Below are 13,543 nucleotides of genomic sequence, written 5' to 3'. Positions count from 1 at the left end.
GTTTTCTGATATTTGAAAAATTCTCCCATTCTTCTTGACTTTGTAGTATGTACATTTGCAGTGTCTTCAGCATGACTGCTGTTCTTCTGGCATGTCCATCTGTCATGCTCCAAAAAAACATGTCTTCTGTGAATGTTACACATTCCGCAATGTCGACATCGGCTTTATTGTCTGTTGTTGTTTCTGGTCCTTCCAGTCTGCTGTGGGCCTCTAACAAGGAAGACATTGTCCCGCCCAGGCAGGAAATGGGTGCGTTTGTTTGCATGTTTGAGTCAAAGTCTTCGTTGCACTGAAACCAAAGGCATCTCAGGGGGAAATCTGTTAGCTGAAAAAGTTGTCAAGTAAATTATTCTTGGGTTCTCTAAAAGGGGAAGACAATGTTTTGCACCCTGCTGGTTTTAGGGGCGCTGGTCGGAGCTGCCTACATATACCATCATATTATTGTGAAAGGAAAGCAGTGCACAAGCCAAGTCAAGCTGCATGGAAAGACTGTCATTGTGACAGGTAAGAATGGATCTCACTCTAAAGCCAGAAGTCATTTTGCAAAATCTTACATAGAATTCTTATAAATCATATTGATGATTGGACAACAATGCAAATAAAAAAACAAGCATGTAACTTGCTTCCTGTCAGGCAGCAACACGGGCATTGGAAAGACGACAGCGATAGACTTGGCGAAAAGAGGAGCCAGGGTCATTCTGGCATGTCGCAGCCAACAGAGAGGAGAAGCCGCACTCAAAGAAATAAAGAGCGTAAGAAAATATTTCGTATGACATATATAAGACCCATTTTATACTGTTCATGTATGTATGTCAGAAAGACACATTATTTGAATATATACACTCCTGATCAAAATCTTAGGACCAGTTGAAAAGTGGCTAGAATTTTCATTTTGCACATTTGGATCTTAATGAGGTTTTAAGTAGAGCTACAATATGCAAAAACAAGAAGGGGGAATGAGACAAAAAGCACTTTGAAAAAGTCATTTATTGAAAACAACAATTAAACTGAAATAGGTTGTTTATCAGCTGATCAAAGATAAAAAAAAATAACAAAAACTGTCCAAACCAGAACAAAAAATGTTCTCAGTAGGACTCAGTAATGAGTAGCTCCACCGTTCTTGTTGATCACTTCATAAATGGGTTTGGGCATGCTGGATGTGAGTGTTTCCAGGAGGCTAGTGGGAACATTGCTCCAAGTGGTGAAGATGGCTTCACGAAGGGCATCAACTGTCTGGAACTGATGGCCTTTTTTATAAACTTCCCTTGCCATCCATCCCCAAATGTTCTCTATGGGATTAAAATGAGGGGAACATGCAGGATGTTCCAAAAGAGTGATGTTATTCTCCCTGAAGAAGTCCTTGGTCAAGCGAGCATTGTGAACTGCAGCGTTGTCCTGTTGAAAAACCCAGCTGTTACCACACAGACGAGGGCCCTCAGTCATGAGGGATGCCCGCTGCAACATCTGCATGTAAGCTTCCGCCGTTTGACGACCCTGCACCACCTGAAGCTCCAGTGTTCCACTGAATGAAAAAACACCCCAAATCATGATGGACCCCCCCTCCACTGTGCCGGGTGGAAAACATCTCAGGTGGGATCTCCTTGTCATGCCAGTAACGTTGGAAGCCATCTGGACCGTCAAGGTTACATTTTTTCTCATCAGAGAATAAAACTTTTTTCGACCTTTCAATGTCCCATGTTTGATGCTCCCTGGCAAAGTCTGAACGGGCAGTTTTGTGGCGTTGAAGGAGACGAGGTCTTTGAATTAGTTTTTTGTTTTTTAAACCCTTTTCCCGCAGATTTGGTCTGATGGTTATTGCGCTGCACTCGGCACCAGTAAGGGCCTTAATTTGGGTAGAAGACCGCCCTGTGACTTGATGGACAGCTAATCGGATCCTCCGGCTCCGCGTAGGTGTGATTTTTTTGGGTCTACCACTTGATTTTTTTGTTCCATAATGCTCAGGATCTTTCAAAAAATTTATAATGACTGATTTACTGCACCCAACCTCAGCAGCAATGGCACGCTGCGAGACGCCTTGCTTATGCAGCTCCACAATCCGACCACGTTGAAAAAGAGAAAGCTTCTTAGATTTAGCCATCAGGAGGGCATGACAGTGTGAATGCCTGACAGAAAATGAACATTTTGAGCAGATTTTGGCTTTTATAGCCTGTGGTCTTAAACTTTTGACCAGCTGATAAACAACTTCTTTCAGTTTTTTTTTTTGTTTTTGTTTAAATTACAAGTTACATGTTTTTTGTCTCACTCCCCCTTCTTGTTTTTGCATATTGTCGCTCTACTTAAAACCTCATTAAGATTCAAATGTGCAAAATGCGAATTCTAGCATTTTTTCAACTGGTCCTAAGATTTTGATCAGGAGTGTGTATATATAATATGCACAGTATGTACAGTGAAATCTGGTATTTTCTGGCTCTGATAGGAGAGTGGCAGCAACCAGGTTGTGTTCATGCAGTTGGATCTGGGGAGTCTGAAATCTGTTCGTAGCTTTGCTGAAACCTTCTTGAGAAGCGAACCCAGACTAGACATTCTCATCAATAATGCAGGTAAGAGCAGGAAGGACAGGAAAAAGCTTGCTTTTATGCAGGAACTGACAAGGAACACATAAAACATCAATTTGAGACGAGACTTTCAGTTTCATTCGCACAGTTTGTGTATATTTGAAAGTGATCATACTGCTATTTTGTCCCAGGTGTTTACCTGCAGGGCCGGACAACAGACGGTTTAGGGATGATGTTTGGTGTCAATCACATCGGACACTTCCTATTGACCAACCTTTTGCTGGACCGTCTGAAGGAGTGTGAACCAAGCCGGGTGGTCATTGTGTCGTCCCTGGCGCATAACTTTGGAAAAATCGACTTTGACTGCCTCAACAAACACAAAGCTCTGGGCCTCGGGACTTCACCCACAGAGGTTTTCCAAGTCTACTCTGATAGCAAGCTGTGCAATGTCCTCTTCACACACGAGCTGGCCAAGAGACTACAAGGAACCAAAGTCACTTGTTACACCCTCCATCCAGGTCTGTACTGACAACTTCACACTTCATTTGGATCAGGTGTGTCCAAACTTTATCCAACGAGGGCCACATAGTGAAAAATGAAAGGATGCAACTTTGCCACTTTGATATTTTGTCAAGATATGCTAAGAAGTTATATATATTTCAAGAAATATGCATCTCAGCTTTGTTATATACAGTGGTGTGAAAAAGGGTTTGCCCCCTTCCTGATTTCTTTTTACACGTTTGTCACACTTAAATGTTTTAGATCATCAAACTCATTTACATATTAGTCAGTGACAAAACAACTGACCATAAAATGCATTTTGTAAATGAAACTTTTTATTATTAAGGGAGAAAAACAATCCAAACTTACATGGCCATGTGTAAAAAGTGATTGCCCCCTAAACCTAATAACTGGTTGGGCCACCCTTAGCAGCAACAACTGAAATCAAACGTTTGCGATAACTTGACAACAATGAGTCTCTTACAGCGCTGTGGAGGAATTTTGGCCCACTCATCTTTGCGAATTGTTGTAGTTCAGCTACATTGAAGGGTTTTCCGGCATGAAGCACCTTTTTAAGGTCACGCCACAGCATCTGTGTAGGATGAGGACTGGTCTGGACTGGACTTTGACTAGGCCACTCCAAAGTCTTCATTTTGTTTTTCTTCAGCCATTCAGAGGTGGACTTGCTGGTGTGTTTTGGATCATTGTCCTGCTGCAGAACCCAAGTTGGTTTCAGCTTGAGGTCACCAACAGATGGCTGGACATTCTCCTTCAGGATTTTTTGGTATACAGCAGAATTCTTGGTTCCATTTATCACAGCAAATCCTTCAGGTCCTGAATCAGCAAAACAGCCCCAGCCCATCACACTACCACCACCATATTTTAGTGTTGGTATGATGTTCTTTTTCTGTCAGAACACTTTCCCAAGGCTCTTGGGGATCATAAGGATGTTTTCTGGCAAAATCGAGACGAGCCTTCATATTCTTTTTGTTGAGCAGTGGTTTTCGTCTTGGAATGCTGCCATGCAGGCCGTTTTTGCCCAGTGTCTTTCTTATGGTGGAGTCATTAACACTGACCTTAACTGAGGCAAGTAAGGGCTGCAGTTTGTGGATGTTGTTGTGGGGTCTTTTGCGACCTCTTGGATGAGTCGTCGCTGCGCTCTTGGGGTAATTTGGGTTGGCCGGCCACTCCTGGGAAGGTTCACCACTGTTCCATTTGTGGATAATGGTTCTCACTGTGGGATTTTGACTGTATACTCCTAAATTACAATGTTTTCCCCTTTTTCCAACTATTAACTAATTCTTCTTGTAAATGTAATTATGACTTACATAATTACCATAAATCACGGTGTATAAACTGCGCTTTTTTTCCACCGGTAAGACGCCAAAAATCAGGGTGCGGTTTATACACGATGACAAGTCTGTGACCAGACAGAAATTGACCAGAAACAGACTTTAGAATAGCCGTCTGTGGGTCAGGCAGTTGCTTTGACTTCAGCTCTCTCTGCTGTACAGTTGCTGAAAGTGCAATTCCTTTTTCACTTATCTGACTGCTGTGTGTCTGTATTTTCACACAGTGAAACGATCTCTATATACACTGAAGCTAACCTAAGCTTCCATTAAAACATTGAAGATGGTTTAAAATACAATACAACGTTGGAGTTTATTCAAATTCACACTGAAGCAATGCAGTGTTATGTACAATACATGGAAAACTGACGCGCATGCGCAGAACGCCGCTCGCGTCACCGCTAAACCAACATTAGCTACCGTTAAATCGAGGCTAAAGCTAAAGCAGCTAAAGCTAAAATGCCACGGCGGTCTTTCACAGCAGCATTCAAACTCTCCTTCTGCCGGTATGCAGAAGACTTGGGAACCGGGCAGCAGGACGGCAGCACGGTGTGGACGAATCAGTCATCCGGCATGGAAAGCGGACATCATTGGCAAGTTGTCGGCAAACTTTTCTTACATGAATTCCATTGCAGATGAATTGATGAACGGCAGATTTCTCCTTTCTTCTTTTTTTTGAAATTGCTTAGTACCTTTATGCATGTTCATTTGAGATGAAAGAGTTGGCAAGCATTTATGAAGTAAAAATGTTTTCTTCCCCGCCGTGAGCCTGAAAATGGGGGAGCGGTTTATATACGGGTGCGGTTTATACACCGTGATTTACGGTATGTAAAAATGATGGAAGGCTTACATGACATGATTCCAAAATGTTTGTAATTTGTAATGTTTGTAGTTCACTTCTTGTTTCCAAGCCTAGCAGTCACCATGCTTGCTCTTACTGTTCCTGATTCAGCATTTACAAACACAATTTGTACAAAATTGTGGAAACAACAACAAGATGAGTTATGGCTGATGTTTTCATGCATTTATGCCAGCTAGAAAAACTTGCTTAGTTGGTATAAAGGTGAACTTCACAACCCCACCTCTTCAAACAAAAGCAAACATAATAAGGCTTAAGCACCAGCAGCCATGAACAAAAGAACATTTTTGAACAAAAGATGGCCAATGTAAGTACAAACAGGCACTGTGGCACGCCAAGTTCATGGGCAAGTCAGTTAATTTAGAAAATCACGCACCCACTCCCACTCCAAGCATGCCAAAGCACGCCAAGGTAGCTATCAAAACATATCTGGAAGACCATTTGGGCCCAAAGACGGTGGAACGCATTATTTACTTACAAGCAGAAACACTCTACTTTATGTAAAGCACCGACTATCCTTTAACGACAGCAGCTCAACACACCTGTTGGCTAACACTAATGGCTATGCCATGGGTGTTCAAAGTGTGGCCCAGGAGCCATATACTGCAATTGTTTTTTATTGGCTCGTGGCACATTCTAAAAAGAGAACTAAAAAAAAAAACTAAAAAAAAAACAGCAAAAATTGAAAAATCAGCAGTAATTTTAAAAGAATAAAGTCAAAATATTAAGAGAAAAAAGTCATAATTTTACAAGAATAATCTTTGTAATATTATGAGGAAAAATAACATCATTTTAGCAGCATAAAGTTGAAATATTAAATAATTTTTTTTGTGAAGTCGTAATATTATATTATGAGACACAAACAAAACAAAGAATAATGTTGTCATTTTTGATCAATTTGTTTGTGGAAAAAAAAGTCATGTTAGGAAAATAAAGTCAAAATATTATGGGAATTAAGCCATAATTATAAGAAGAAAGTTGAAATAGTTGGAAAAAAAACAACAGATGAAAAATGAAAAAACTGGTGCAATGTTACGAGAATAAAGTCAGAATATTATGAGAAAAAAGTCGTATTCTAACAAGAAAAAAGTCATACTTTTTTTTTTAATAAACTTGTGATATGAGGATAAATGATGTCATTTTAATAGCAAAGAGTTGAAAAAAAATGTTTTAAATGTCGTAATATTATGAGAAACAAACAAAACAAAGAATAAAGTTGTAATTTTTGGAATATTAGGTTGCAAAAAAGGTCACAATGTGAGGAGAATAAAGTCAAAATATTATGTCAAAATTACAAAAAGAAAATTTACAAGAAAGTGGAAATAGTAAGAAAAACAACAACAGCAGAAATGAAAAAAACAGCTGTAGTTTTATGAGAATCAAGTCAAAATATTATGAGAAAAAGTCATCTTCTTACGAGAAAAAAGTCAGAATTTTAAGTAGTCATTTTATGAGAAACAAACAAAAGAAACAATACAGTTTTTGGGAAAAAATGTGTTTAAGAAAAAGTCATAATATTATGGGTGTCAAGTCCTTCTGGACTTGAGCCAGTCTAAACCTGAAAAGGCTGAGACAATCGTAGAGGACGCTTTATCAACTCGACTCCAATAGAATTCTTGAGTTTTATTTCACACGTCAACTATTTACAGAAGTACAGGTTACGTCAATAACCTTTGAATCAAGAGGAATAGCACTGAATTACTACTCATTGCTAAACACACTTGTAACATATGGATGACAATTGTTGTTACATAGCAGTGGTCGCTCCAGTGCAGATATTTGAATCGTCTTCCTTGCCCCAATTGTTTACTTTGTACAACCACCTAGGATCATATAATGCATGTCATGGTTATGTCACTTGGCCATTAAACAAGTCATCATAATTTGTATCAAGGGTTTCAAGGACACACACTTTCCATCCGTCCATCTTCTATACTGCACTTTGTACAACCACATAGGATCATATAATGCATGTCATGGTTATGTCACATGGCCATTAAACAAGTCATCATAATTTGTATCAAGGGTTTCAAGGAAACACACTTTCCATCCATCCATCTTCGATGCTGCTTATGCTCAGGGTCGCGGGTATGCTGGAACCTATCCCAGCTGACTTCGGGCAAGAGGCAGAATACACCCTGGACTGGTCACCAGCCACTCGCAGGGCACATACTGTATACAGACAAACAACCATTCACACTCACATTCAATTTAGAGTCTTCACTTAAGCTAACATGCAGGTTTTTTTGGAATGTACCCAGAGAAAACCCCACGCATGCACGGGGACAACATGCAAACTCCACACAGAGATGCCCAATGGAGATTCGAACCCAGATCTTCCCGATCTCCTGACTATGTGGCCAACATGCTAACCACTAGGCCACTGTGCGGCCCGGACACACACTTTTAGTATTATAAGAACTATCATACTACTATTAGTATCATAAGAACTATCATACTCTGATGAATACATGTACAGTCATGTGGCGCTTATTTTAGCAATATATTCTCAAATAGGTCGAATTGGACCGAACACCTCTCACTTGGCCTCCTGGTTCTTGAAACCAAGGAGATCACACCTTAGTATGCTTACACCTGCTCCTCCACAGGTATCAAAACGACAAGCCATCGCACATCTCTGTGAAGCATTGTGGTTGGAACTTGACTTTTGGGTTGACCAGGTTGCTTTTGGGATGTGACACACTTTGTGGTTGATGCCGGGTAACTTGGTGAAACCTTGACCTCGACGTCTAGCAATGCTTTTGTCATCCGTGTTGGTGCTGACGACTTGTGCTACCTTGTACTGGCCTCTCAGTGCGTTTTGATCAGAAACCCGGACTATATCTCCAACCGAGATGTTTCGCTCCTTCGTGTGCCAGGTGCTCCTCACAAAAAGGTTCGGTCCAGCAAGTTGACCACCTTTTCCAAAACTTTTTAGTCTCTGCTTGAATGAAACTGAACCTCTTATACGGGTATCTCTCCAATAGTAAGTCACCAGGATCTCCCCAGGCACTGGCACGACCCAGCAGGAGAGTTAGGAGAGTGTAGGAGAGCGTCTTCCTCCCACTTTGGTCTAGCACCTTTTCCTTCCCTCAACTTGAGCCACCTTTTAGCGACGCACCATACTAAGGCTATGACTTTTATCAACTTGCCAAGGATGCTGAATCTCCCCACGTCAATAAGAGCTTTGACTTCTCCACCTGCGGGTGTTCGGCTGGTCTCACAACACAGTAGTAATGCTGAGAATACCCTTCTTTGCAGTTTGTCCACTCACTCTCTGGCTTGAGATACAATTTCTGCTGCAGATTTTATAAGCCACCTCTCAATTGGCCATTTCAAGAACTTGGGTCCATTCTGACACGCAGAATTTTTTCTCAGATCATCGGGTTTGCATCCTCTTGTGATGATGCTGGCAATTTTGAGGTCTCTGGGGATCCACCACCAGTCTCCGACCAGTACAACTTGTTGTATCTCTCCTACCCGGTTGGCAAAGAAGGTTTGGTAACCGTAGCTGTCTCTTTGAATAATAGCTCCTCGGACGGTTTGGCTCTCAACAAGGTGGAACCAGTGAGCAACCTTAAGTCTGCTTTGTTTTCAGTCTGCTTTATTTCCTGAGTCGGGCTGCAAAGACTGCCCCACAGACCTCTGCCTTGACGGCGTCCCCCTTTTGAATGAATGAATGTGATTCCGATCGCCTCCCACTGCCAGTTGGCTGGTGTTAAACTTCGGGGAAATGTAGTTTTCGCAACTTGAACATATTCTTCGAACATCCTGATAGCTTTCTCCCCCAGCTTCTTGAAATGCTTTCCTTACAATGATCGTCTCTTCTGTTTAATGAGAGTGACAAGACCGATAGGATAGCGCAGTCCTGAGATTTGGCTCAATAGTTCTGCTATTGTCAATGAGTTTGGAGTGTTGCCCCGCACTTCTTCCTTAGCTAGACTGTACCGGGTCCTCATTTTCTTTTTCTTTTTTGAAAAGTTAATGGCTGCCATTATATACGTCTTCTACAAGAGACCCAACCCCCAGAGCTTTGTTGTCGTTGTCCTTCAGCTGGTTAGGGAGGATGAAGGTCCCCACCGGCTTTAGGTTGTCGGTGTCCAGCTTCCTCCCACTTTGGCCTGACCGCACCCAAGGCTTGAGGAAGAATCCCCCAGCCTGCAGGATCTTCTCAACCCCCTGGGTGATTTTGTTGAGTTCTTCAAGGTAGCTGTGAGAGGTAAGGATGCCAACAGCATAGCTGTCCTCTTCTAGGACTCGTTCTGCGTTCTTCCTCCATGTGGAAGAACATGCTTAACTTCGCAGTCTCCCGCATTGCTACCTTGGCGATACATCCAGCTGGTTTGTCTCCAATGTTGACCCTCGTGATGGCATACTCCCCAATGTTCTCATCTGGGTTGTCCCTCCAAAGGAACCTGTGCAGGTGCAGCTCTCAGTCCTCCAACCACACTGAGTTTTAAAGCTTCTTGATGTCACCCAAAGCTGCATATACTCCTGTCCTAAACCTTAATAGAACACCTCTGATTTGGTCAAGGACATTGGGTCCCTTTAGAAGGATGTCATTCGTTGTTATCCCTTCAAACTTTTAACTGCTGTTCCACACGAGTCGCAGGGGGGTTCTTAAAGATTCAGGGATACCAGGTGACTGAGCCTTTCCAGGTCTTTAGAGTCTCGCCGAGTCTTGTAGCTGCCGCCCACTCGACCATCTCATGGACTTTTTTTTTTGCTTGTTTCCAATGAGGTTCCTTGTTTAATTGCCTTTCTGTCCTCAAGAATGTCGCTTCACAGCATTTCTGTTGTTTGTTAGGGAAGTTGGGCAGAGGCATCCTCCACACTTTGACTATCCCACACCCACAATTTCAGAAATTCTTGGTGGGTGTTGAACTTTGTTGACGCTTCAACTTGTTCTCTATAATTGACAGCAGCTGTTCTCATGGACCAGGCGAAGTACGTTTCAGAGCAGAGGGCAGGGATTTGCGTCTCTTCTGGTAAGTCTGGGTGTGTGCCGTCCACGACTATATTTCCTTACAGACTATCCCACAAAACAAGATGTTTGCCAATGGTTCTCACCGGTTGAGGAGCCAGGAAACCTTCGCCGTGACTCTTATCAGTTCTTCTGGTTGAACATTGGGGAAGAACTTTACCAACTCTTCGAGTTGGACAGTGTTTTGAACTATAGCAATTTCTTTTACTGTCGTGACGACGCCCCCCACACCATGCATGGCGATGGTCACATTGTAGCCTTTTAATCCCAGCCTGTGGGCAACTCTGTGGGTGATATAATTTTTATCTGATCCAAGATCGACAAGTGTTCCCAGATTCTTGTACTTGACTGTCGTCACTTCTAACAGCATCATCAGGATGGTCTTTGTAGTGGTGCCTGACCTGTTTCTGAAAGCTTTCTTGGTTTCTTTGGTACCCTTGGGTCACACGAACTTTCCAACCTCCTCAATCTCTTCAGTCGACAAGTTTGACAAGGCTTTCTTCAAATCACTGACAGAGGCGGTGCTGGGTCTCTCTTTTCTCCTCTTACCGTCCTTTTTCCTTTCTTGGGCAAAGGAGGCAATGGTGGTCCCTTGTGCACTCTCTGTTGTTACAGAGATACGTTTTCTCACAATGCTCTTCGTCGTCGTGGCATTTCAGGCACAGTTCGCAGGCCTCTAGTTGTGCGACTACTGCTCTCCTTTCATGCAGTCCAAGTCCTCTGAATTTCCTTCAGGGGCAGATCTTATCTTGATGTCCACCTTCTCTGCACACGATGCAAGTGCTTCCAGTGTCCCTTGTTGACGTCAACGTTGCTCAACGTTTTGGTAAACGCTTGCTTCCTCTCAAAAGTGTAGTTGGGCTTCCTTGGGCTATGTGCGTTATATTGCTCAATTCCCTCGAGTTTCTCCTCTTTTCTTTTCTGGAATGACAGCAACTGGTTGAACCAGTTGAAAGAAGAAATGCCGTTGCTGGAATTTGTACAAATGCTAGCCATTCATTCTAGAAGAAGAAGGGTAAATTACTTCCAATGACAGCACGGTGAGTCGATCTTCTGCTGCACCTAATCTTCTAATTCCTCTTTTTCTACTGTTTTGATAAGCTCAGTGACTTGTCTCGGGTTGTTCCCTGTAACGGGGGATGATTCTTGTAGCACCCTCAAGATTTCAATGACGACGGCTGACTTGTTTCTATACTTGTTTCCTAAAAACCTAAGTATCTCTTTGCCAGTACTGTAGGAGGTCAACCGAAGATCTTTTATTATCCTCTCGTCTATACTGTCTGTTAAGTGGGCTTTCAATACTTCCTCTGACCCGTTTGGGTTTGCTTGAGTTTGCAGTGAATTCAAATCTTTCTTCCATCTGTCGTAGTCTCTGGGGCAACCACTGAATACGGGTAGATGGGTTGCTGTAATCTTGATGGACTGGGCCGGGACAAACGCTTATTTGTAGCAATATATTCTCAAATAGGTCAAATTGGACCAAACAATGGGAATAAAGTAAAAATATTATTGGAATAAAGTCATAATATGAAAAGAACATTTTATAGAAGAAAGTTGAAATAGTGAAATGCGATAAAAACCCAGCAAAAGTGGGAAAAAATAGCAAACAGTGAAGTTGATATTAATAGTAGGCTTTTTCACCTATATGACAAAGCTGAGATACAGCTTTTTCTTTAAAATATATGTAAATTCTTAGCATATCTACAAGTGTTGCTTTACAAAATATCAAAGTGGCAAAGTTGCATCCTTTCATTTGTGACTTTGTGGCCCTCGCTGGTAAATCGTTTGGAGACACCCCTGTCTTGATGACTTTGCATGACATGCATTCATGTGCCCATTTTCCAAATTGTTTAAAAAACGGCTGCAGGATGGCAATGTAAAGAAGTGACTTTATGATCTGGGCCAAATTAAAGGAAACTGTAACATTAGCGTCGATGAGAGAAGAGAACAAACGACGTGAGTAATGTGACTAATGTGTGCATGGAAAAGTCTTGGCAGGTTATGTGTGACGGACAGCGTTATATGAAATGAATAGCTGGAAGCGCCAAGCAACAACAGCAGCTCAGATAAGGCACCCTGCAGGTCTTTGGATCAGATGCTATCAGTGTTCTGGAATGTCAGCTGAACTTGACTTTGTGGTCATAGACACACCAATCGTCTGAAAGCCTTGGTGCAAGAAGATGTGTTTGTTAAGCATACAGTATTTTCCACATTGCAGCCCAGTGAGCCAGTGGAAGTGTTCTCATCTAAGTGTACTAATCTACATGTATTCTTCTATTTATTTGTGTTTCCCCCGTGTAGGAGCTATCAACTCTGAGTTGGCTAGGAACACTAACACATTGCTGCAAATCCTGCTGAAGCCCATGACTGCCTACTTCTTCAAAAACACCGTCCAGGGATCCCAGACCACCCTTCACTGTGCTCTGGAGGAGGGGATCGAACCTCTCAGTGGACGTTATTTCTCCAACTGCACAGTGCGAGAAGTCTATGCCAAAGCCAAGGATGATGCTGCAGCTAAGAAGCTGTGGGAAATCAGCGAGAGAATGTGTGATCTGGCATAAAATCATTCACAACTGATTTGATTCCGCACATTTAGTTGATCTTGTTTTCTACTAAAATGTCAATTATTGGAAAGTGTTCTCCTGGAGGTTCATTGGCATGTTGCCATTTGCAGTCACTGCTTGTCACACGCACGCACACACACACACACACACACACACACACACACACACACACATTTATTACAAACAACACGTACATGTAGTACCTATATCATTGGTAATATTACCTTTTCCCCTACTTAAGAACAATTCGACATAAAAACGATCGTCTGGAACCAATTGTGTTCGCTAGTTGGGCACTTACAGTAGTGTATAGGTATAACTGTTTAATCAATTAATCTAATAATTTTGTGAATGATTACATGTAGTTTAAAGAAATAATGCTTTATTAAATAATTAGCTGAGTAGATGACAACTGTTTAAGTGTGCCAAAGGTTAAACAGAAAAGTGATGGGGCAGAACAGCTGGCATCAGCCAGGGTCACCAGCCAGATAAGGCCCAGAATTTAGTCAAAACAGAAACATTGGCCAGACCAAAGAATGTTTTGTTTATGTCAACAACTACACTAAGTGTTATCGGGACGGCGAGGGAACCGGCTATCATCTGCTGGCATCACAAGCTTCGTCAAGGAATTCAGGAGAAAGTTATCTCTGGAGAGACTGACGCTAATGGTTTGAGCAAACAAGTATAAAAATGACTATGGGACGATCGGGGGGAGCTCTCTTTCATTTCAGCCAGAAGATGGGTACAGGTGAATGAAATGGGGTCCAGGG

The 13,543-nt window shown here is 42.1% G+C and overlaps 1 protein-coding gene across 1 annotated transcript; it reads left to right on the top strand.

The window, feature by feature from the left end:
* Positions 1-208: 208 nt before the first annotated feature.
* On the top strand, positions 209-12,963 carry LOC129191086 (dehydrogenase/reductase SDR family member 13-like). Its single transcript, XM_054794087.1, has 5 exons — positions 209-504; positions 634-752; positions 2,438-2,561; positions 2,708-3,034; positions 12,511-12,963. The coding sequence occupies exons 1-5, from the start codon at positions 378-380 to the stop codon at positions 12,768-12,770; spliced, it is 957 nt and encodes a 318-aa protein (XP_054650062.1). The 5' UTR covers positions 209-377; the 3' UTR covers positions 12,771-12,963.
* The last annotated feature ends 580 nt before the right edge of the window (positions 12,964-13,543 follow it).

The sequence above is a fragment of the Dunckerocampus dactyliophorus genome, chromosome 12 (assembly GCF_027744805.1).
Source record: "Dunckerocampus dactyliophorus isolate RoL2022-P2 chromosome 12, RoL_Ddac_1.1, whole genome shotgun sequence".
Lineage (NCBI taxonomy): Eukaryota > Metazoa > Chordata > Actinopteri > Syngnathiformes > Syngnathidae > Dunckerocampus > Dunckerocampus dactyliophorus.
Note: the sequence above shows the minus strand (reverse complement) of the source record. Positions and strands in the feature narration are given on the sequence as shown.

Coding starts and splice junctions, on each gene's coding strand:
- LOC129191086 (XM_054794087.1), top strand. CDS start 378: ATGTTTTGCACCCTGCTGGTTTTAGGGGCGCTGGTCGGAGCTGCCTAC. Junction 505..633: donor AAAGACTGTCATTGTGACAG/GTAAGAATGGAT, acceptor GCTTCCTGTCAG/GCAGCAACACGGGCATTGGA. Junction 753..2,437: donor CACTCAAAGAAATAAAGAGC/GTAAGAAAATAT, acceptor TGGCTCTGATAG/GAGAGTGGCAGCAACCAGGT.